This window comes from Artemia sp. Qi Xiang Cuo, chromosome 13 (genome assembly GCF_049724085.1).
Source record: "Artemia sp. Qi Xiang Cuo chromosome 13, ASM4972408v1, whole genome shotgun sequence".
Taxonomy (NCBI): domain Eukaryota; kingdom Metazoa; phylum Arthropoda; class Branchiopoda; order Anostraca; family Artemiidae; genus Artemia; species Artemia sp. Qi Xiang Cuo.
Genome location: NC_142806.1, coordinates 60,421,510 through 60,447,222, shown reverse-complemented (window position 1 = coordinate 60,447,222; position 25,713 = coordinate 60,421,510). Strand labels below are relative to the sequence as shown.

General features: G+C 36.7%; 1 protein-coding gene and 1 pseudogene across 3 annotated transcripts in view; one reads left to right on the top strand and one right to left on the bottom strand.

The window, feature by feature from the left end:
• Nucleotides 1–25,713, top strand: part of ATP8A (ATPase phospholipid transporting 8A1) — a 200,294-nt gene that overhangs the window by 14,655 nt on the left and 159,926 nt on the right. For all 3 annotated transcript variants that reach the window (XM_089099369.1, XM_089099370.1, XM_089099368.1), the window contains exon 2: nt 21,084–21,276. In XM_089099369.1, coding sequence (XP_088955495.1) covers nt 21,174–21,276 — 103 coding nt within the window. In that variant the 5' untranslated portion in view covers nt 21,084–21,173. The remainder of the gene's footprint in view (nt 1–21,083; nt 21,277–25,713) is intronic.
• Nucleotides 6,481–7,847, bottom strand: LOC148945496 (uncharacterized; annotated as a pseudogene).

Genomic DNA, 25,713 nt, shown 5'->3' with positions numbered 1-25,713 from the left:
AAACCGTTCAATTAAAATTTTCCCGGTTAAAGGTGCGGATTACTTTCCATGTAATGTAGGATACAGAAGCCCTGTCAATAGAACCAGGATATACAGTAATAAGTAATTTGTTTTAATCTTGCTTCACCTATACAGTATCTGTGCAACTTTGCTGCTCAATTGACTGAATAATATACACTAAAAAATAAGTTGTTTTAGTGGAACAAAACTGCGATTTTACCGTTCTTCTATTTACACACCTACCTACTCTCATCTGACTCCTAAGCCCTAATTTTGCCTAGCTGAAATAATCTAGCAGCACATTTGATATGTTAGACACACTGAGTGCATATTTTACTTACTTTTACTTTATATTGACGCTCCCAATTCCAAAAACTGTATGGGGCGTAACCACGTTTCTTTAAAATTTCAAATTATGATTTAAAACGCTATTTTGTAAGTTCGAAATTTCTTACTATCTCATTCTCTGATCAATAAAATAAAATCGAGACCAGAATAAAAAAAGGTAGAAAAAAAAAAAACATAAACAGGACAAAATAGTTATTAAAAAAACAGAAACAGAACAGAACAGGTAAATAAAAAACAGGTCATCTGTTTCTGTTTTTTTGTAAGAACAGAACAGAAACAGGTACTTTGAAAACAGAACAGAAACAGAAAACAGAAACAGTGCCCATGCTTACTCAGAACGCCAAGTGTGCCGCACAGTTCCACCACGCTTGGCACGTGATTTCTGAAAGTGGTTGACCCCTCGAAAAAAGGAATATTTTCCCAGAAAAGTGTATTATTTTTTTCAAATTGACAAAATTGTTCATTTTTTGTAAACCCCTCTCTAGGAAGGGAGGGAGGTGGCTGGAGCTCAAACCTCCTGGCTCCAGTGTTAGCACCCTTGGTTCTAGTTTTTCAGCAGCACGACTCGTAGCGTCAGCAGTAATGATAGTGTATCCTGACCTTAAGCTACTAAAATGTTTATAGTAAACTTCTTAAGTTTGATACTAATTATTTAGTGAGTTTATTTGCTGAACATATCCCTAGTTTTGGTAAATATGGTTTCCCTGTAATAGGAAGATGTTATTCTTTCAAACCTGTTGAAGCGTTTATTGACAAATTGAGTATTGTTTTCGCCATGGAAACCGCCCGCTTTTTCTGGTCTTCTCTCTTCAAGCTATTGCTCCAGGCTATATGCCTTGGCTTCAGTTGACTTTCTGAGTTCCCTATACTCTGTTAAGGAGAGCTCGTAAATTCCACGTTTCTCATTTTTACTCGGCATCTTGATCATGCGTAAGTTTTTGGTTTCAAATATCGTTAATATTGACAATCTGTCAAAAAGACAAAGGACGTTCAAAATATCTTTCAATAGACCAAGGTCGTAAATAAGCTTTGAGTATTATTGCACATAGTTCGAACCAAACATGCCCACATAGATCGAGAAGGGGATAGATTCTTTCTGAGAAGGGGAAGGTGGGCTCATAACAAAGAGGGGCCTTTGCCAGATAAGTGTAACATTTACTTTGGTATTACGTACTTTTAAACTATAAATACCTTGGTATGACTAGGTTGGGAGGGGTGCCCTCCCATGCCGCCACACAGTCCAAGTCTTTAAGAAAGTGACTGGAACTTTCCCAGAGAGGTCTAATGTGTCGGAAAGCTGCACTTTTAGGCCCAAATATTCAAATTGTGGTGGGTTATATCATGCTCTCTTCAAAATTTTTGCTGGAAAAGGGGTTTTATGACTTCTCTCAGCTAAAAGGACCTTCTCCCTCTGTTACATATGCTATTAAGCTTTACCAGAGAATACCTTTTGGAGCTCTAATCATTTTTATAGGTGACTTGGGTGGGACCTCCGCCAAAAAAAAAAAAAAAAAAAAAAAAAAAAAAAAAAAAAAAAACGGAGGCTGTTTAGAGAGTACGGTCTGTACTCTTATTTTATACGTGATAAAAATGCTATTACTGGGGGTTAACCTCTTATTTCTGTAGGTTCATGATGAGAGAGAACGGTACTTACGCATTATATGGACCCTTCTAAAAAGTCAAGTTTGGTTAATGTTAATGAAATAAAATAGGATGAATATATAATAGTTTATAAACAAATTTGGGCTATATATTTGCACATTAGGGGGGGGGGGGGGGGGTTAAGCATAGCATATATTAAATACGTAACCTAACCTAACCTAGGTACCTTCCCCCCCCCTGAACCTCAAAAAATAATAGGGTACATAATGTAATCACCATGAAAATCACACTTTACATTAAATTTCTGATTAGCGTTATCTTGAACTAAATTGTCTGGCGGGGTTTCCTTGACTGGTTTCCTTGTAAAGGCCCACATAATGCGTAAGTACCGAGAGAACTCTAAAATTTTGACACTACTGCATCAATACACAAACCTCATTTATGTTTAAAAATTACTGGACCCATAATATATTGAAGAAGAAAAATCGTTAGTTTGTTTATGGTATTTACATACATCCCTCATCCCACGTGACCCTTTACAGAGAAACGGAAAGCTGATTGACCAATTAAATTACAGGAAAACTGGATTTTCCAAAAAAATAAAATAAATCAAAATACTTTTTTCACGAAAAATAAAGATTGATCACTTAAAAACGAACCAAAATTTGCTTATGTAAGGTTCATAGCTTAAAAAAAAACAATTAAAAATAATATTAATGAACTTATGAAGCCTATGACGAACATAAAATACAATGAAAATTGGATTCAAACTTCAGACAAACAGAAAATACGGTACATCAAATTATTTCGAGTGTCGCCCCCTCAAGTCCCCCAAACGCCAAGAGTGTCGTTTGCGCTTTGCTTTAAACTAAGTATATCACTTAAATTGAAAGTTCTGTTTAGTCAATAGACATGTCTACAGACTTATATGAGACAGATTTAATAAGAGAAAGTTATGCAACAAATAGACTGAATTGAAGCCCCTCAATCCTCTCGAAAGACCAGAGTGTGATTTGTACGTTACTGAAAGCTGGACAAATAGTTTAAATAGGAAGTTTAATTCAACTAGTTTAATTCTATTCATCTGAAAGGAACGGTTAAAAAAATCGTTGATGAAAATTGATTGTATATAAGCCTTATAAGACTAAATTTGATTGGAACAAATATAGACTACTTATACAGAAAAATAGTTTACTAAAAATTCAATTAGTAGGCCTATTCAATTTTTAGATGTTGTAATGAAGGAAATCTGGTAAATATATATATTTTGTTTCCAGTAAAGTTGAAATGACAGTTTAACCTTTTGGGGGTTTATTTGTGGCACATCGCTAATGCTGGCACCAGTATTTGTATTATAGTGCCACCAGTGTTTTTGCAAAATCAAATTTTGCACAAATCTCTCAAAACAAATACGGAAAAATGCGGTCAAAACTTTTTGTTAATTCCTTAACCTTTTTCAAAATTCTCGTTTCGTCCATGACAAAATCAAAAAATTGTTTTACGAAAGTGCTACAAATTGAAGCACGTGCTACAGTGCTACACATGATGAAATAGTGCTGAAATAGTTCTTTGGTGCTAAAGTCAGAAAAAGCTTTGTCCCTAATCTAATTCTACTTTTACCTTGCCTGCTTACCCTTCGTTCATCCTGCTCCACTTTCACGCGATTTATGTGATTTGCCAAAATTCATCTGTTTTAAGCTGCAGTTTTTTGCGTCATAATTGTTAAACAGTTGGGTACTCTTTTTATTAACTTCCAGAATTTAATATTACTTATTTCAATCAATACGCTAGTAACAATCATAAGCCGAAGACATACAATATCTTTGGTTTATTATCGCATAAAAATTTTTGGTACATGCTATTTGTTGAATTTGCAAAAAAATATTTAAATATAAATTAATGAGTATATTCAGGCCTCAAAAAAAAAAACAAAAAAAAAAAACGTGAGAACGGGGTTAATACAAAAGCCTTCGTAATCCCAAGATGAAATAATACGTACAGATAAAAAACAAAAACAAAAAAGAAAGGCACTAAGGAATTTAAGACTCAAAGGATCTAGATCGACTATATCAGTTGTTTGGTCAGCTTCGTCGACTTCACAAGCCTTATGAATATCACTATTGAAAAGCAGTTGCAACACAATATTTAAAGATAACTTTATGATTAAAGTAAGGCCTCAAAAATAAACATGAGAACGGGTTAATACAAAAGCCGTCGTAATCCCAAGATGCAATAATACGGACAGATAAAAAAACAAAAAAAAGGCACTTAGTTCCATAAGGCACTAAGGGATTTAAGACGCAAAGGAGGCTAGGACATTATCTAGATCGACTAGATCGGTTGTTTTGTCAGTTTCTTTGACTTCAAATATCACTATTGAAAAGCAGTTGCAACACAATATTTAAAAAATAACTTTATGATTAAAGTAAGGCCTGAAAAAACGTGAGAACGGGGTTAATACAAAAGCCTTCGTAATCCCAAGATGAAATAATATGGACAGATAAAAAAAAGGAAAAAAGAAAGGCACTTAGTTCCATAAGGCACTAAGAGATGTAAGACTCAAAGGAGGCTAGAATATTATCTAGATCGGTTGTTTGGTCAGTTTCTTCGACTTCACAAGCCCTATAAATATCCCTATTGAAAAGCAGTTGCAACACCATATTCAAAGATAACTTTATGGTTATAGTATGGCCTCAAAAAGAAACGTGAGAACTGGGCTAATACACAAGCCTTCGTAATCCCAAGATGAAATAGTACAGACAACTAAAAAAACAAAAACAAAAAAGAAAGGCACTTAGATCCATAAGGCACTAAGAGATTTAAGACTCAAAGGAGGCTAGGATCAAGGACGCACACTTGTGCCTCTTTAAAGAGGCGACCCACCACAATGTTAAGCGATTTCTGGTCCTAGAGGTCGCAGAGAGATGGCGGTGATCGCATTTTGTAGCCCAAGCTCAAACTCAGAAACGTGCAAAATTTCATCCTCCTCTGACTTTCATGGGGTAAACTGGGCTGGAAGTTTCGACCCTCCCACCACATCCCCCCGTTAATGGTTTACAAGTCGTCTTAAATTTATAGGCTAAGATTTACGAGGGCCCGGGCGCTTATCCTCGAAATTTCAGCTCAATCCGATCACTCCTTCCCTGTCAAAAAACAGATATAGCCACTTAATGTTCATTTCTCTTCTTTTTTTTTATCAGCCACGCCTACAGGCCACAGTTGGCAACGGATCCGGGTGAATGAGGACTCATTCGAAGCGGAATTCGACCTGTTAGGGTCTTTTGATATTTTCAGACCGAAAAAATTATACCCCGAATTTACATTTACGAAAAACATCGTTTTCCTATAAGAGCCCATGTTAATTTTTCCCACCCCAGCCCCCCTTTAACGTTGTCCGATCGGGCTGAAATTAAGAGGATAAGCTTTTCTGGGACTTGGTAGCTTATCCTCGAAATTTCAGCTCAATCCAATCACTCCTTCCCTGTTTTCCAAAAACCAAATATCAAGTTTTCTGGGTATTTACTTGCATCAAAAATAGATTCCACACACTAAAAATACAAGAACAATTGTGTGTCTTTGGTACAGTGGTCGATGCTCCTGACTGTCAGGTGGAAGACCCGGGTTCGATTCCGCGTCAGAGGAAATTTTTATATACTGAATTTAAAGTTTAAAAAGGAAACTCAGTTTCTTTTTTAAATTATTTGAAAAAAAACTACGTTTTCTAAAGAGTTAAAGAGGCTGAGTTACAAGGTCGAACCTTAAAACGTACAGGGATTAGGAGGCACAGTTGGGGGGGTGGCGCCCCCCAAACCCCCCTTTTTGCAGCCTCTTTTGTTAAGGTTTTTAAGTCCTGTACCCTGCAATCAATTGGTCGTACCAATACGAATGAAACTGTTTCAATGGCATTTTTTTAATATCTTCTGAGGATTTGGCAATGACTACTCAGTCTGTTACAGTCTGTTACAGTAAGAGACTCAGTGTGATCATGTATGATGGTAAAATAAATGAACCTGAACTGCTAGTTTATTCTGAGCCCTTCTTCTGCTCCCTGTTTTTCTGTTCAAAATTTTTAAAGTTCATCACAGTATAGCTTGTTATTGTTTAGGGAAAAATCTCCTGAGGAAACGGAAAATAATAAGTATCAGTAGGATTTTTCATCAAATAAATGCAATAGGGTGTTCTTATGGTAAAAGATTCAAGCAGACTTTGTTTTTGTTGTAAAACAGCGCTTTGCAAGGGCGAAACCGGGGAGCGGTAGCCCTCATCGATAAAAGATGCAATATACTTGTTTTTATGGTAAAAAACTACAGCAGACTTCGTTTGTGTTGCAAACCAGTTCTTCGCAAGAGCAAAAGCGGGGGGTGAGGGGGGCGGTAGCCCCCCAAAATAAAAAAACCTTAACGAAAGAGGCTGCAAAAGCGGGGGGTTTGGGGGGCAGCAGCCCCCCAACTGTGCCTCCTAATCCCTGTACGTTTTAAGGTTCGACCTTGTAACTCAGCCTCTTTAACTCTTTAGAAAACGTAGATTTTTTCAAATAATATTATCTAGATCGACTAGACCAGTTGTTTGGTCAGTTTCTTCGACTTCACAAGCCTTATAAATATCACTATTGAAAAGCAGCATACGCTTTGTAGGCTCAAACGTCAATCAACAAGAGCCACATGCTGAAAACCACAGCCTGAATACAAGTATTAAGCTCAACATGGGCAAGAGCATACGGTTTCGGAGCTTGCTCTTAATGACATTCATCGTAGAAAAGGACCGTTCCACTATCGCATTGCTAATTGGCAAACTCAACAGGGTCAATTCCCACTTGGCTAATTCATGAAAAGGAAATGTCCCAACAGCATCAAGATAAGGTAGGACAGCTATCCAGAACTGAGAGGAATCTTTGGGGATTGTTCCTCCACACACAAATGACCAATTAACGTCCAATAGTTTCCTCCACTGATTCTCCAAGGTATTTAGATCAGTGATAGCAACAGTTTTCAATGGAAAGTCTCCAAATCGGGGTCGAAGCTGAGACAACGCATTCCCAAGGGATAAACATTTCAGTTTGCGGAGTAAATTCAGAGCAGGAGGCATTTTTTTAAACACCGCTTTAGCCGCAGTTTTCAGGAACGCAAAGCACCGTATTTTGATTTCGCTTTTCTGTGTGTCTGAAAGTTTAGATTTGGCCAGTTCTATCAGGAACTCGTGTCCGTAATCAACTTGATCTGGCGGCAAATAATTGATTTCGAAGTCCATATTAACCATCAAAGACAATGCAGATGAGCAGAGTATCCTACGCAGGAGACTATCAAACCCTGCCGCTCTTCAAAAAGACGAAATTGGTCAGCGCGTGTGTACTGAAACAATAAGTTGACCCTTTGAAATTCGGACAGCAATGGCTTCAAGAACACAATGAAAATTCTGTTTTGCTCATCTTGATACATAGCGTGTAGCACTCTGGCAGTATAGCAACGTTCTTTCTCTTTGGCTAGACTGAAGTGTGTAGTGAGCTCCAAGTATTGCTCATGTATACGAACCAAGGCATTATACCGAGAGAGCCAACGAGTATTTGAGGGAGAAATAACACACAAGGGTGAATTTCCATCGTTTATCAACTTAAATACATGTTGATATGTCTCCCTTTTAAGGGGGCTTACATTAAACCATTTATATGCTTCGGACATCATAAACTCAAGGTTCGAAGGGAGTTCACAGACCGCCTCTGAAGCACACAAATGGAGTGAGTGGCAAACACACTTGAAGAGCTGAAGATAGGGTAAGCCATTGTCTCGTAGTAGGGTAAAAAGGGAGTGGTTTACTCCGCACGTGTTACTAGCACCGTCTTTGCCAATACCAATAAGGTTAATCAGAGATATAACAGCGGTAGTCGAAGGTACTTCAATCATTGGGGGGGGGCCTTCACCTTAGTACTCTGAGCATCATTAGTTATAGTAACTGTAGTTGTAGTACTAAAGTATACACATAGTGCCTTCTGCCTAGTTCAAAATCCCCTACAATGTACTCTTCAAGATCTAACTTATTAATATAAGTTGTTCTTGAGATATTGCTTTGTCACCTTTTTGAAAGTCCACATGCTCATAGTTTGTTTTGATTTAGTTCAACGTCTGCCTAAATATTTCTTGTATTTGATTACTGAGGATGTTGTTATATTCTCTTTGGACTATAGCACTGAGGGCTGTGGGGGGAGGGGGTGGCATTCTCAAAGTCATAATTTCTGGACCTTTAAACTATGCTGAACAAAATGGCTATCTCAAAATTTCGATTGGATGTGTTTGGGGAAGTGATTGAAGTGGGGGAGAGGGAGCTGGTTGCCCTCCATGAGCTCTTTTTGAAGTTCCTGTGACATTTCTTTCTATAAGAAGTACCCTGGTCTAAAAAACAAAATAATATATTGTGCCCACATGGCTCCTTACTTAGGCAGTACTATTGTGCTCCCTATGATATTTCGTCTTGAGATTTTAATTATACAGCACTGGAAGTGTCAATTAGACCTGTTTAGCCCCCCCCCCTATACTTAAGCCTATGGGCACCCATGTATATATTCACATTATGGGGGGGGGTAAAGTAGAAGAAACTTGCAGTTCAAAAGGTTAAATTACAACAGCCTACAGAGAGATAGATAAAGAAGGAAACATGTGATGACAAAAAATCATGATACGTATAGTTATTGCTGACAACACAAACAGTACGTATCCCAGCTATGATTTTTACCTAAATCCTTCCCCTCATGGTCAAATATAAAACCTGAATTGGATATTTCCAACGCATTCCGCCACCCATCATTAACTTGCTTTTATGGTTTCTGTTTTGTCACAGTTGATTAAATTTACTGGTACAATGGATGAATTTCAGCCATGTATTTGCAAATTAAGGGGGAGGGCCTGGGGGTAATGCATAGCAGGGCTACAAGCAAGATATCAGCAACAATTATTTCCGTATATTAATTATCAAGTATGAATTGTTTTCTTAACATGTTTCCTTCTCTAGGTATATACCATTACAAGTAGGGAAATCTGCATATTACAAAGCTTAAATTGCAACAGCCCCAATTCTAGACTAAGCCTAGGCCACAAAAAGGTTGGGCCAGATCTGTCAAATATATAAAAAAAAGGATAGATCTGCATAAAATTCAAGTCCTGCCTTAATCTGAGCAGCAATAAAATTCCTTGTAAGACTCCTAACGCCGAGCCATCTCAGCCATGCAGAAACAAATTCCTAATGGGGAAGCGTTTCAGAATAGAAAGCGTTCCACACGCTAAAGAAGGGCTCTTCTTTTTGTGGTGCATAGCCACGGCTGAACCACCATGATTTTGGAATTTTTATCGGGTTCCAAACTTTCAGTCAAAATAAGTCCATTTTTTTTAAAAAATCCCACATTCCCGCCCCATGCCCACTCCAAAATTTAGCCCGCCCCTGACGGCTAAAACAAGCCCACGGGGCGGAAAACAAGCCCATCTGGCAACACAGAAATGTACTGTAAAAAACTGACTTCTGCTTGGCAGGAAGCGCGTGGAGGTACAGTTTAAGGGAGCCCAGCCAATCATAAACTTCAAGGGGTGAGGCTGTGAGCGCCCTTTATTACAAATCAATGGCCTTAGCCATTTTTTACTGCTCCACCATTGTTTAATCGCGAGACCCTGGTTTTTGATTATCCGTTGAGTTTCCCCCAAACGTCTAATTTCCAAGTCAAACTGATTATGTGGACTACGAGAAGTTACCAAGGAAAGGCCAAGGAAAGCAAACAGCGGGCAAGGGTTAGACGGAGATTACCAAACTGGGAATGAATTTAACTTACAAAAAACGACATTTATCTGAAAATTAGGGCCAGGGGCCCAAACAGGAGTATTATTTCTTGTAATTCTTGTTTGGTTTAAGTTTGGCTTCATTTTTCATAATAATTTATGTTTTTTCTTGGATTCATTTCTTCCTTCACACTACTTCCTCACATTTTAGGGTTGACATTCTTACATAGACTAATTTTTGTTTTAAAATCGTTTAAGTTTTATTAAGAACAGCAAAGGTTACTGGGAATTTATTGTAGAAACGTAGAAATTGCGGTCATAGTAAGAGTTTTTGCATAATGATTTTTGAACTCTAGATTACAATGTCACCCTCGAATAATCAACAACCTCAGAAATCCTTGAATACCAATTTTGGTGACAGTCAAACACTATTTATTGGAATGTATACGTAATTTGTTTTCATTTCAGACCTCTATATTGGAACACTAGCATAAAATTTGTAGTCAGCAATCTTGACTAAGTCAAACAACCTACTTCAGCAGAAATTAAGTACCGTACCAATTGCTAAATGTTTAATTAGTTAATGTTAATTAACTAATTAAAATGTTATTAGTTTGATTTCAATTAGGACAGTCACACTGCCATCTAAATGGTTTAATTGAAATGGTTTAAATGGTTTAAAATGGTTTAAATGGTTTAAAATGGTTTAAATGGTTTAATTGCCATCTAAATGGTTTAAATGGTTTGGTTACCAAGTTACCTTTTAAAATCATTCTCTGTATAGTCTCTGAACGATCATGAGTAAAAAAAAAAAAGTACAATATGTGTATATACCCAAAATTGGGATGGACAAGTGAGGGAAAGGATAAAAAGGGAATGTGCCCAAGGGCCTCACACTGAGCCCTCCAATTATACAGATTGAAAGTCATTCATGCAGTGACCCTAAACTTACCAAAAAAGGTATTTTCAAAATCTATGGCAGGGGGACAATACAGTGGGGAGGACCCCCCTCACAATTGACGCCCCTACTCGCATGATTCTGATTTTCAATAATGTTTCATATTTCTGCAATGCATGATTTGTAATAAGATTTGTAATCAATAATTTTTTAAATCCTTAAATACTTTGTCTAGTAAAAATGAAGAAGTGTATTTCCAGTGATTTTAATTAAAACATTCATTTTATTATCCAAATGATTTTTGATGATTAATATAACCTATTATCTTTTAGCACTATTCAATAATCTCTGTATGATCTTGAGTATTAAATAAGTAGCAAAGGAATCGTATCTTATACAAGCGGAGTTGGGACGGGAAGGAGGTAGGTCCTAGAGGAAATTCACGTTCAAAAGCCTCACTATTCACCCTCCAGTCATGTAGCCTACATTGAAATTTCTTGCATGACTGCTTTTCAACAAGGTATAATATTTCCACCATTTGTGAAATTTGTCCATAATATATGCAGTTTTGGACACCTGTACAATATTATGTAATATTAACTTAGAATACTACTACTAACAACTCACTGCGTCACCAAGCTGCCTTGAGGCCCTAGATAGATGGCTGAAAGGTAAAATTTTCGGAAATCTTTCATCATTCATCTTGCAAACCGGTCCTAACCATCTTATCCTTTCTCTCGTTGTAGCCCCAGAAAGGGGGATAGAACCACATGTTTCGTTCAGCTTATAATCCGGGTTGCAGCGGTAGCTAGCAGCCTAGTAAGAGACGATCACGTCCAACGTTAAGAAATATAATATACTATTAAGAACCACAACAATCTGTGCTTAAGCCAGGGATGTTTTGGTTTTTGAGCGCTATATTACAATAATAGCCACAAATTTGCACTTAGTAATTTAAGAAACCACTAAATGCCAACATTGATGGGAATAAACTACCCTTTATGAATTATATTTGTTTCGATTTAGTAAACTGACAAATTGTAATAAAAAGTGACGAGAAGTGATAAAGTGACGAAAATGATCCCTTAACAATCCCGCATCGAAGATGTACTTACTATATTTTGATTTGAGACAAATCTGTACTTAAGAAGCTGGAGTGGAAGGAGGTGCTTCAGTTACACGAATTACAATCACCCCCCCCCCCCCTCATCTGCCTGATTCTTTGATTCAGACACATGATCAAACACCATGTAAAAAACATGACACTACCGTGTTTTGACTTGATAAAATCAACTTATCCTTAAGAGCAACCCCCAGAATAATCATTGAGCTGCTACAAGTTGAAAGAGTCTATATTGATGAAGTAGGAGGAAGAAGAGGGCTTAAGCCCAGTCTCCTTCACTTATGTAATTTTAAATCTTTGCATGACGCAGATCTCAACAAGGGATGAAATGTCCATCGTTCTAGTAAAATTTATCCATGAAGCTTCTGTTCTAAATTGGGCATTTGCATAATTTGAGGCTGTTACTTCTGCAGCTGCTTGGATGATTTCGGCCCCTAGCGGCACATTTTTTGGGTCTTTTGAGCTGACCGCTGTAAATAAAATAGTTTTTGTCCTGTGAAGTTTTTTGAAGCTTGAAGTTTTTATCCTGTGCAAAATCGGGTACTTGTTGGCTCAAACAGCGCTGAAATTGGCTCTCTGATGGGTTTTAGCCCTGAAGTACGCCATTATAGAGTCTTTCATTTGTGATTGAATTACCCCCCCCTTCCCCCAATTTTCCGACGATCAACCTTTATGTCTTATAAAGAGAAATTCGCTGGTGACACGGTACCCTTTACTAAGCCTATGCCAATGCTTGGGGTATGATGGTGACAAACCTCGTTTTCCAAGTAATTAATTAGTTTATTAGTTTCTTCGTTTTTTTTCCGAAGAAACTAAACTATACCAATGGGAAATCAATCCCTCAGAGAGACATTTCCTGCTGGTAGCTTACCAGTAATAGGGGATGGGTCACCTACGGTTGGTATCATAGTGATGCAATGGTCTTAACCTTAATTGAGGATTTCATAGAGTGAGGATATCAGAGTTTCAGACCCTTCTTATAATTTAGATCCGCTCCCCCTCTGGGTAGATACTACAAAAATATGAAATCAGCTTTGGTTAATCACATTTTTTTTTATATTGAAATAACTCCCGAAAGGAACTGTCTGTTTTGTTTGAATCTTTCTTTCCTTTCTTTCTGAATTGAAACTCAATTTCAGGGACTTACAGTAATTGTTTCTATGGAAAGAAGTACTGTGTTTATTTATAAATTTCGAATTATGAATAAAAACAAACAGAAGATAACAACAGAATTAAAAAGTGCAAAGGGAAATCAGTCCCTCAGAGAGACATTTCCTGGTGGTAGCCAGAATAAGAAAAAAGAAAAAAAAGAACAGGACTAAATCCATTCTCCTTTCTGCTCTGTTAAGTTCTACTCATTTATATGGTTTTGATTTCCTTTTTTTGTCTGTAGAAAGCACAAAACTATAAGACCCATTTGAATGGGGTTTTATCTCTTCTGAAACGGAAATCAACATCTTACTTTTCCAAGATTCTTAGGGATCTTCATTGTTTCACTTACAAGCAACGCTTCCTAATTCTGTTGTTATCTTTGTTTTTATTGACACACTGTAAGTACAAGATTGAACTGATGAATAGGTCAATTAGAAATTGATGTATTTCGGATTGCAGCATTGATCTTCAGGCATCGATGGACTTAAATTCCATTGAAAAGTTGAAAAATCGCGCGTGATGGCAGTTATGACCGAGCAATCTCTCTACTAGAATCTACAAAAAACTCTACAAAAAACTACTACTAAAAGTATCAAATAAAACTACCCTATCTCCAAAAAGAAACTTGAAGGCTTATGCTCACTTTGTAATTTTTTGTATATTATTTTCCTGCTTTCCTATAGTTTTCATTACGAAAAAAGATATTTTTGATATCAATCCATAGCTGACATTGAACTTTATCTATCGGCCAAATTACATCTTTAAAATTTGTTGTACATATTTTGTTAGATTGAAAATACGTTACAATTGTTTGAAAATCGCAGAAAAAAATGACAAATTCCCAATTTTTAAGCAGATTTTGAATCTTCCCCTGGAAAAGTCTAAGTGATATCATAATTCTGGCTCGGTGAATGGATAAACCTGAGACTATTCAATTCAAAGACATAAGTATTTTGTCCTTTTTGTGCAAGTTGTAGCTGCCCCCGCTTCCAAGCTTTTGCGTTCATGTGAGCTTTTTGAGTTTGGCACTTTTTGTACTCTTATTAAGTTAAGCGATGAAAAGTAAATGGGATGGTGTGAACTTTGGTCTTTGTGAAATTGCTTCTTAGAGCTAGAAATAATTTGTCATGGCATATAACATCCATTTTCCTTGTCTTCCTAGAGATAAGTTTTTTTTTGGACAAACTTGATTTTGTTTCCAATATAGATAGAAATGTCTCAATCTTGTAGGAATTAGAGCTTATCCTAGCTTTACACAAACAAAGAAAATACATCTTCCGAAGAGTTTTCTATTTTACGAATTTGCTGCATTTGACTAAGTGAAGCGTCCCAGCCCTGAAGATAAGCTTTTTGGAAACCAAATAATACGTAATAATTATAACGCTTTACAATATATGCCAAAAACTTTGCCAGTGCTTTAGCATTTTATTATATTCTCTTATACTCCATGTTATCAACTTGCATGTTGTATTTTCCCAAAGGTTCCCCCGCCCCCCCCAAAAAAAATTTGCGAAGAACTTCTGCATACAAATCTGCACAAACAGAATATTGTTGTCACTAAGACAAGAGACTTAAAAAAAAACAGCCTTCACAGGCAAGGCCGTATCCCAAGGGGGGGGGGGTGAACCCCTCTCCCCCAAAATGTTTGCCCAATTCGTAAAAAATTAACAAAAATGAATATAAATAAATTTTGATGCGTTTTTCAAGTTTTTTTTTTCTGTAAAAAGTAAACCGAAAAAAATCCTTTTGTAAGCATATTTTGAGTTCGCTGCAAAAAGGAAGAAGATGGTTATCCCCAAGGATCCCAATGAATCCAAATATTTCCCAATGAACACCTCACTGAACAACCTAGACCGAACAACCTAATTTTGATCCTCTTTGTGGTTTGAACAATTATATCCCCCGATGCAGTGAGAAGAGTTTATAACAGGGGATCTTAAGGAACTTTCAAGGAATAGAGGGAAATTTTGAATAGATTGGGCGGAGAAGGAGTGTGCCCAGACGTGTTGGCCTCAGGATGATAGATATATATCTACTAGGCCTAATTTTTTTCCTTACAGATTTTAATGTTCCTAATTTTTGCAAAAGTTTTCATGATACCCGAATTTACAATAAATGTTCCAGACTGGGCCTTATATTTGTTTGAAAAAAACACAGCTCTTAAAAAATGCTTAAGGACTGTCAAAAATCGAACCGTTTGGATATCCATTTGGGGCCAAACAAAATCAGGCGGTCCTAAATGCAATGGGAAGAGGGTATAAGAAAGTATTTTAAGGAAACTGGAACTCCATGTAAGTGATGGAAACTTTGGATAGGTTAGGTGGTGGACAAGGCCGTGCCCAGGATTTTTTTTTCCGAGGGGGTTTTACTCAAAGATTTTTTTTTCGGGGGGGGGGGGTTTCACAAAAAAAACTAAAAAAACGCATACAAAATTTTTTTATATCCAGTTTTGTTATGTTTTTAAGAGCCAAACAAACATTTGAGGGGGGGCTCAAATCCCCCTACCCCCCCCCCCCCTTCTGGGTATGGCCTTGGTGTTGGAGGAGAGCCCCCGCAGTAAGTTATTAGTATTTGTACTATTAGTTTAAATTGTCTCCCAAGCAAAAAATGTCTGCACCAATTTATAATAGAATTGGTGCTTTTACACAATTTCTCCCCCCGAGCATCTTTTGCTGAAGGGGGGACCTAATTGCGCACCTTCCTTATTTTTATCTTATTGTTTTCTTATATCGCAGCATTACCTTTTCATGTTCTGAATTGTTCTTTAATATAAATAAATCCTTAAATATACTGTAAACTAAGGAGTGACTGTATCATCCCTTGTAACCTTTTGTCAAAAGTATGTGAAGAGAGTGTAGGAAAATCAAAATATTAAATACGTTGTGACTGCGCAATGGAGAAAACTGTGCCTCTTGATTAGGCCTACATGTTTCCTGGTTAAACCCCGCGTGTCACAAGAAATTTGTTTCCTATAATTTCTGAAGTTTTTTCTTAAACTTAATTTATTTTTTCTTTCCAAGTCGTTTTTTTCCCAAGCAATTATAATATTCACCTATAATAAATTCCTTTTTTATTATTGCCCCCTCCCCTGAATCTTTCATTATTACCCTCTCCCCCGAAAAAAATTGTTCGCACGGTCCTACTTTGTGCATATCAAACACAATTCTGGAATTTTCTAGTCCCGAGGCAAACTTGAAAAGGAACATATAAAATTGGGTTTCCACCAGAGTCACAATTGTTGCTCCACAACTGTGAGCTATGGGTCATGTCTGCTGCAGCACTTCATGGAGACATGGCATTGGAGGTCAAGTTCATATCGTAATTGAAACTTTATCTTTATTACATTAAAGTGCGTAATATATAGGTGTCATAAAAGTGTTTGTATTAGATAAATGGTATATCTCAGACAAACATGATTGAGTCACTAAAAACTAGGAAACTAATTAAGTTAGCATTTATGGACTAACTAAATGACTCATCTAGTGAACAAACAGGATAAGCTATTGAAAAAGGGAAAAAGTAATCTAAAATATGTAAAGATAAAACTAGGCAGTCTTACTCATACTTGCAAACAGAGGGGTGGCGAGGGGCTCCATTTACCTGGGCTAGTTTACACAGTTTTACCTGTATATATTCAAGGTTCTTAGATGTGATGGTCTGCTGCCTCAGCATCTTGTATTTGCATCAATCGTATTTATTCAAGATACATCTCTTCTCTTTAAGTGTTACAATGCTCATTATTTTCAGAAACATATCTAAATTCCGTCTGTCTAGGAAAATCTCGCTATTTGCATACCAAAAAAGGCAAAATCTAAAGCCATGCATATTGGTCAAATATAGACAGGTTGGAATCTGCGAACGTTTCCCCTTCAGAATACAGTGCTTTTTTGGTAATTTTGGATTGTGATAAGGGACGGAACAAGAAACTGTATTTGTCTGCTAGTGACACTAAGGCTTTTGATTCAAATTTGATATACTCTCAGTGTTTTGAGAATGTATTTTTTAGAAGTGTCATTTATCCTGTCCTCTATAGTTTCATCTGAAAGTGGCACTAGGCTTGTGCCGGCATGCAATACTGTTAGTGAATGTTCATACTGTTGTTCAACGATGTTTGAAGCGAGGACCAGCTCTTAGCCTACATTATTTTACAATGTTATTCAAGCTATCACCGTCTTGGTTCTTCCTTTCGTCATTGAAGCTTATATCGTAGTCAGTCATTTATGTTTTACATATGATTTTCTTCTTTTAAAGACACCCTAGACGGTCAATCATTTTGATCAAAAACTTCCGTCAATCAATTGATTAAAACATGATTGACCGTCTTGGAACCTATTGACTCATTCAAACTTTCTATCAATCATCGTCAACGCTTGAATCAAACGTCGAACAGGTTCCTAGATGGTCAATCATGCTTTAATGAATTGATTGACGGAAGCTTTTGATCAAAATGACTGACCGTCTAGGGTGTCCTTTATGATCTCCGGACAATCGGAGAAGCCGATGGCACATCCTGTTCTCGCCTAAAGTTAATGGGCCTTGCAGTTGTTCTTACTATCCAATGGTTAAGTGACCACGCCTGCCTTTTCTTCTTTCATATACCTTTATCTTTCGATTGATTCATTTATTAAATCTATTAAAAGGCTTCTTATAACTGTATTGAAGTAACGACTTCAAAAACTTCGATTGATTATTAACTCGATTTAAGGGTCAGTTTCACAAAGTAACCATTGGTAGGTTGTTTAATGTGTTATTCGCCCCAAATGTGTGTTTTTCTAACATAATCGGGATATTTTGTTGTTGACTTGACGAAAACAAATCAGGTCTTATTCTACTTTCTTTGTATTTTCTTCAAGTGCCCGTTAGGGTTTGGTTATTGCAGTTTCAAGAGGCATAGGGTTCTCGAAACGTCTTAAAACTTGGACATTTCTGGTGTTCATTGTTTGAGTTTAAAAGAGTCATCCGTTATATTTCCTATTTCTTTATAGCCTATTGTCAGAAAAACGATGGTGCTTCTATAGAAGAATTCAAGATAGTTAGAAAAGAAGCTTTTTTTTAAGCAGTGGACGGATCAAATACTCAAACATCTCTCCTCTGGTATCTATTTGCACTAATTCCAGTCAATTTTTGATGCAAATCATAATTTTAACATAATGAGTCGTCAAAAATATTATTTCCTGTTTCTTTATAGCAAAAAAGCTATATTGGAAGAATTCGAGCCTGTTAAAAATGCCTTTTTTCTTTTAACCAGAAGCATCTTTTTGAAGTAGCTGGGTCAAATGAAGAATTATCAAACATGTTTTCTCTCTCACATACGTGCATTTGCTCAATTTTCTACCTATTTCGGGTTCATCTTCAAGCTTGGGCTGTGCAAAAAGAGCAATTTTTTCCACGTCTTTGGAGCCGATCATCGATATCGATCATCGATAATCGTCTTTGTAGCGTCATCGATAAAACGATGACGCTACAATAGAAAAGATTTTGGTGTCAATACACAGAAATTACGGGGGATGCTACCATTTCGACTAACCGTCACAAGCACTAAACGTCATAACATCTAACCGTCATAACATCGACAAAAAATTTATAAGTATATAATAGTAATAAGTATATAATAGGTTAGAAACACATTTCGGCCATATATTTGCACATCGGGGGTGGGGGGTGGGGTGGGGGGGGTAAAGCATAGCATATATTAAACACGTTGCCTAACCTAACCTAGGTACCTTTCCCCCTAAACCCCAAAAAACTAAAGTTTTAAAATTTTATATGTAATGACGGTTAGTGGTTCTGACGGATTTTGTCGATGTCCTGACGCTAGTGCTCCCGACGGTTAGATATTATGACGCCTTCCCAAATTACGGGAGGGAAGGGAATGTATTTTTCAGAACCTAGGGGGAGTAATTTTGTTGTTTGTTCTGCTTATTTCAATTGAAGTGAAGAAACGGTTTTTAATGAAAATAGCCGAAAAATAGTATTTTTTTAAAAATATAGTGGAGGGATCTGGGAGGGGCACTGTCTCATCATCCCTCATTTAACGCCACTAATGGAAGAATCTACAATGATAAAAAATGAAGCGATTTTTCTGGTGTTTGTTTATCTGGTGGTTTTTATTTTTGAAGGGGACCGGTCAGAATTCCCAATGGGGCCAATATGGCCAGAAATGACTTCTGTTCAGTGCCGAATGTGGCAAAAAAGAGGTTCATCACCGTAGTCAAGTTTTCTTCAAGAAATTTAATTTTAATCCTTTGTCTATTTATCCTTTGCAGGGCGTCTATGGAGTGCCAACTGAAAAAATTTAGTTTGAAGTTCATAGCCGGGAGATGGCATCCAGCTTCTAATTTATAAAATTTGAAAATTCTAAGCTCTACCTCCAGTAAGATGTTCAGAATAACAAACCAGATTATTGCCATGTTAATTTTTGGAAGAAGGGTTTTTATTTAAATTCCCTATTTAAATGTAGCTATTCCACAGCACAAGGAAGACGATGTCATTTCCTCCGTTGAAGTTTCAGGTTGATTTTGACTTACGAAAACAATTTGTAAATGCTCATTTTAACTCCCCTTTTTATAATGTTCACAAATTTATCGTAGCGCTATTTAGTCATACGAGGAAGCCGAATATTCTATATCAGAATGTCATTTAAGTTCTTTTACATCTTGGAAAAAAACGATAAGATTATAGTACAATATAATTTCGCATAAAATTCAAACAAATTAATGCATTTCTTAGGAACATAACCGAGCTACAAACTTGAGTACCCTCGGATAAAATCTTGATCAGAATCAATCTGGTAATGAAAATACCAGCCTATGTACTATCTTGCAATAAAATAATGTCTTATGGATTCTCTGGAGTTTTGGAAAATTGTAGGTTTGTTGCTGTTTCTGCAACTCCATAACTTCAAGAAAATGTACACATTCCGCAAAATTATTTTGAAAATAAATTATTTTGAAAATAAAAGAAAAAAAAAAAATTATTTTGAAAATAAAAGAAACTGGAAAATTCAATATCAGGGGAATGTCAGCCAACAAGTGAAGTTCCTGGGGGAATTTTAACTCAGTAAGATTTAAAAGCGGAAATATAATTGTTTCCGTGAATGTCTGAAATAGGTGGTGAATGTCTGAAATAGGTGGTGAATGTCTGAAATACCTTTTTTTCTCATTGGATTTAGTCAGCGTTGCTAGTCAACTTTTTCAGTTTTATGTAAGGTTTGATGGTTATAGGTTAGGTTTTTAACCCATTTCCGAGATTTGTAGCCTAATCTAACCTAACTTTAACTTTTACCATCAAAGCTTGCATAAGACTGAAAAAGCTGATTCGCAGAGCTAATTGAATCTAAGCAGAAAAAAAGTAATTTCGGACATTCACCGAGGAGTGTCGACATTAACCAGATTTCGGACATTCACAGTAACTGTGAATGTCCAGGTTTCAAAGAGGGTTTTTGTGAATAAGTTGTGAACTAAGCTATGTCAAATTATTCCTCCAGTTGGGTTGTCAATTGAAAATTTGCATTGCATTTAATTCTTAAAACTTGTCAGGCGAGCATGGGGTTTTTTGTTATGCGGCCATTCTCAGTTTTCCGAATAAATTTTTGAAACACAACTGAGCTTCTTACCTAGGGATCCTCGGATAAATTTTTGACCAGAATGGTTTTGGCTTCCTATTGAACAATAAAATAAAGTCATTTGAATTCTTCTCTTGCCTTCAAAAGCAAAATATTTGAAATCAACGAGAACAACTTGTTCACGAAAGCAAAGGATTTCTCATGATATATCAGCTTCATGATTACCGCCTGCACTTCGAACAAAATTTTCAAAGCTTCCCAGAGAGTTGTTATAACTGGGTTGAAAATTTAGGGAGGAAGGGTTCCTAGCTCCCACCTGTCTGGGGATATTGCACCCTCCGCCTGAGATTGGTTCAAAAGACCCCTTTATATGGACGAAATGAAAAATAATAGCTTTTAAAATGTACTCGTTTGGTGTTTTTGATCTATCCCCCATTGTGGTGTAGAAGTACTATGTTTTAGCCTTTATTAAGAATTTTTGAAGCCCACTTGGAGAGTTTTTAAAACAATATAGCCGATGATTGTACTACCCATTATGGAAAGATATGTATTGTCTAAGTGTACTTAATAAGGGCAAAATGGAAATTTGTAAGATTGAAGTAAGATTCGTTTCACTATTTTAGTGATTTCTTTTTCTTTTAGTATCAAGCTTAACCGGATGAGTTGAGGCCTAAAGCTTTGATTTTAGATGAATAAAATCATGCTCAACTCAACTAGCTAAGGAAACATAAGATGACTTCGAGAGCTCTCCTATGGTTTGATCGTCTGGTACCTCCTGTAGAAGAGAGTTTTGCGAGGATAAGAAACTACTTGCCCTTTTTTAAAAAACAAACGGGTAAGAGTCTTATGTGTTTTATGGGTAACGGGTATAGGTAAACGGGTAAGAGCTCTGATATGGTTTGATTGGCTTGTACCTCCTGTAGAAGAGAGTTTTGCGAGGATAAGAAACTACTTGCCCTTAAAAAAAACGGGTAAGAGTCTTATGTGTTTTACGGGTAACGGGTGTAGATAAACGGGTAAGAGCTCTGATATGGTTTTATTGGCTTGTACCTCCTGTAAAAGAGAGTTTTGCGAGGATAAGAAACTACTTGCCCTTTTTTAAAAAACAAACAGATAAGAGTCTCACGTGTTTTTTCTAACATTAAGACTCTTGAACAGGAACATTGTTTCTTCTAGGTGTATTGTATGCTATGGTGCCCCACTCGATATTCAATAATAATAATAATAACTTATTGTAAGCATGCTCACAACATATAAGAAAAAAGTGGAGCACCGAAATAATGAATTAAATTCAAATAACTTCTAAAGATACAACAAAGAACATATGATTTTATTGCAAATGACCGCGGGTCATAGCAACGCACGAAATAGAAGTACAAACAAAGCCCGAAGAACAAAATACAACTTAAAATTATACAAACCAAGGAAAGAAAACTCAGACAACAAGGTTAACATTTTTAACCGACAAAGAACAACAATAATAAAATTAAACTCCAAAACCTTAACAAACTATCCCCTCAAACATAAGTCCCTATGTTTAGCCCCTGTAGGAAGGAACTTATAATACTGTTTAGTAGCACACGCCTTCTTCTCAGACATCTGCTCAATTAAAAAACGCTCACTCCCAGAATTTGCATGTTACAACGAGTCACCACAATATCATTCAAACGTGAAGGAGAAACGTCAGCGAAATGTCGAAGGAGATGATTCGGTGCTTTTAACGTGGTACTTATCCAAACATATATATATTCCATAGATACAATGGAAGACCCAGTAGAAACTTTACAAAGGCCTGACAAAGGTTCCTGACAAACCTTTACAAAGGTTCTTACAAAGGCCTGAACGAATACAAAGCTTCTAACACAAAGGCTTGACAAAGGTTCCTGACAAACCTTTACAAAGGTTCTTACAAAGGCCTGAACGAATACAAAGCTTCTAACACAAAGGCCTGACAAAGGTTCCTGACAAACCTTTACAAAGGTTCTTAGAAAGGCCTGAACGAATACGAAGCTTGCCTCTGTTTGTACCTGCCAAAATAGTGTCTTTTTTAATGTGGGATTAGAAGGAAGTTCCTTCTGCAAGTGCCCCCAAGAATAATCCATATTGATAACATATTGTTATTTTGTGATTAATTTTACTTTTAATCTGCTCTTGTCTGTACATGCTATGGATTTCTTTTGTTCTAAATTTGCGCTTATCACTCACGATCTTGCCTGTCCTCGTTTTTTCTGTTGATAATATGCTGTTTTTTTTTGCTGTTTTTCTTTGTTGCACGAAGAAATACTCTTTGTTGCACGAAGAAATTCAAGATAATACTCTTCATTCATGGGTCTATTTAGTGTATAATCTCAATCAAAAAAGCCTCGATAAAATGTTTTATTTGCTTCTTCATTCTCATTATAACTGTACCTTTTTTGACTGTTCTACCATTTGATTTTTTGTTTCTTGACTTTTTCTTCTTTTGCTATTTGTTTTTTTCCTCAATCTCATCAATCAATTTTTAACGTAAAGAACATTGATTATAGTTTTCTATGGCTGAAGAGAATAATTCACCGTAAAGGTATCCAAATAATATCCTCAACGTACACCACAAATGGGAAGTTCGTATAGAAATGTATCCTAAGGGAGGCTATTAGGAGCTTTCTAAGAGCCCAAAAACACTGATATTTTCATGTAATAAGATGTAATTTATTAGTTGTTTAATGGATTATAGAGAACAAATGCGTGCTTTGGGAATTAAAAAAAAAAAAAAAAAAAAAAAAAAAAAAAAAAAAAGAATTTTGACTGAACAATTATACGAAATAAAATTTATAAACTTCATCTATGTTGCGTAAATTAAGATTTCTATGCCAGGGAACTAAGAATGAAGATTTCTACACAACTTCCTTAGATTTTTAATTTTCTCTGATTCAGCAGATTTAAGTGGACGAGGGACTAATAAAATGGACTTAGTCAAACTGGCTTCTAAAAATAATATTTGATGTTTGACAACAAAAGTTTCTTTTAAAAGTTTTTATTTGGCATTATCTATACGCATCTTTAGTTTTAGTATTTTGCGTTTAACTTTTTCTTTTTCTCAAATCTAAATCTCAAATCTCAACTCTAAATCTCAACTTGAAACAACTTCCTTAGATTTTTAATTTTCTCTGATTCAGCAGATTTAAGTGGACGAGGGACTAATAAAATTGACTTAGTCAAACTGGCTTCTAAAAATAATATTTGATGTTTGACAACAAAAAGTTTTTTTTTAAAGTTTTTATTTGGCATTATCTATACGCATCTTTAGTTTTAGTATTTTGCGTTTAACTTTTTCTTTTTGAACTTATTTGATTATCCTAAAAAGTTAAGAATGAAGCAATACTTGACTACCAACCCCTGAATCATAGGCAGCGCGCTAGCGCTGCCTAAGTAAAGAACGGTGTTGCCACAATGTATTATTGTTTTTTTCCTCCATGCCCGGGCACTTCGTATCGAAGGAGCTGCCGTAAAAACTTTAGAAACGGCTCATTCAAATGGAAATTAGAGAGCCTAGTGCCCTTTTTAATAGTCTAAATCAATTGTAGGGTAACTAGCCCCCCCACGCCAAGCATTCCCCCAAACACATCGCATCAAAATTTTGAGATAGCCATTTGTTCAGCGTAGTTGGTTTCGAGATAGAAAATATGTTTTTGAGGAAGACACTTCCCCACAACCCTCGGGGCAAGGGTTTTAAGTTATGCCCTGAGGGCATATAAGGACGATGTTGGCAAAATGTACTATTTTTTTTTTTTTTTTTTTCCCTTTAGAGCAGGGCACTTCATATGGAAGGGGTCGTCGTTGAAACTTCAAAAGGGGCTCATTCAATTGGAAATTGAGACTTCTAGTGCCCTTTTTAATAGTCGAATGTGATTGGAGGGCAACTAGCCCCCCCCCTCACGTCCATCACTCCCCCAAACACATCCAATCAAAATTTTGAGATAGCCATTTCGTTCAGCGTAGTTGATTTCCAGATGGAAAATATGTTTTTGAACAGGACAGTCCGTCAAAAACCTCGGAACAAAGGCTTTAAATTATGCCCTGGGGGAATACAAGGTTTTTAACGTAGGCACTGATGCATAAACTTCAATAACGGCTTATCCAAATTGAAATTCAAAGGGTTAGTGCCCTTTTTAATAATCAAAAGTTTGTTTAGGGTAACTAGCCCCCCCCCACGCCCACCAGCTCCCCACACGAATCCAATTAAAGTTTGGTGATAGCCGTTTTGTTCAGCATACTTGATTTCCAGATGGAAAATATGTTTTCTAAGGAGGAAACTCCGCAACAACCCTCAGGGCAAGGGTTTTAAGTTATGCCCTAGGGGAATATAAGGTTTTTATAGAAAGCGTTGTCGTAGAAACTTCAAAACAGGCTCCTTCGATTGGAAATTCAAAGGGCTAGTGGCCTTTTTAATAGTCGAAAGTGATTGGAGGGCAACTAGCCCCCCCCCGCCCCTCATTTCCCCAAACACATCCAATCAAAATTTTGATGCAGACATTTTGTTCAGCGTAGTTGATTTCCAGATAGAAAATATGTTTTTGAGGAGGTCACTCCCTCAGAACCCTCAGGACAAGGGTTTTAAGTTATGCCCTGGGGCATATAAGGTTTTTAAAGAAGGCGTTGTTGTAGAAACTTTAAAAAAAAGCTCAGTCGATTGGAAATTCAACTGGGTAGTGCTATTTTTAACAGTCACAATTTTTTAGAGTCCAAATAGCCCCCCCCCCCCACGCCAATCAGTCCTTCAAACCAATCCGATCAAATCTTTTATGTGGTCATTTTATTAGGCGTTGTTGATTTCCCGACGGAAAACATGTTTTTGAGGAGGACACTCCCCCACAACCCTCAGGGCAAGGGTTATAAGTTATGCCCTGGGGGCATATAAGGTTTTTATTGAAATTTTTGTCGTAGGAACTTAAAAAGTCGAAAGTGATTTGAGGGCAACTAACCCGCCTCTCACGCCCACCTACTCCCCAAACACATCCAATCAAAATTAATCAAAACGTAGTTGAAAGTTTTAGAAATTAGATCTTTAAGGATGACAACACCCCCCCCCACCGCCCTCAGGGCAAGGGTTGTAAGTTATGCCCTGGGGGCATTTAAGGTTTTTATTGAAAGCATTGTCGTAGATACTTCAAAAGAGCTCATTCAATTGGAAATTGAAAGGATTAGTGCCTTTTTTAATAGTTAACTCACGCCCACCATTTTCCCAAACACATCCAATCAAAATTTTGAGATATCAATTTTGTTCTACGTAGTT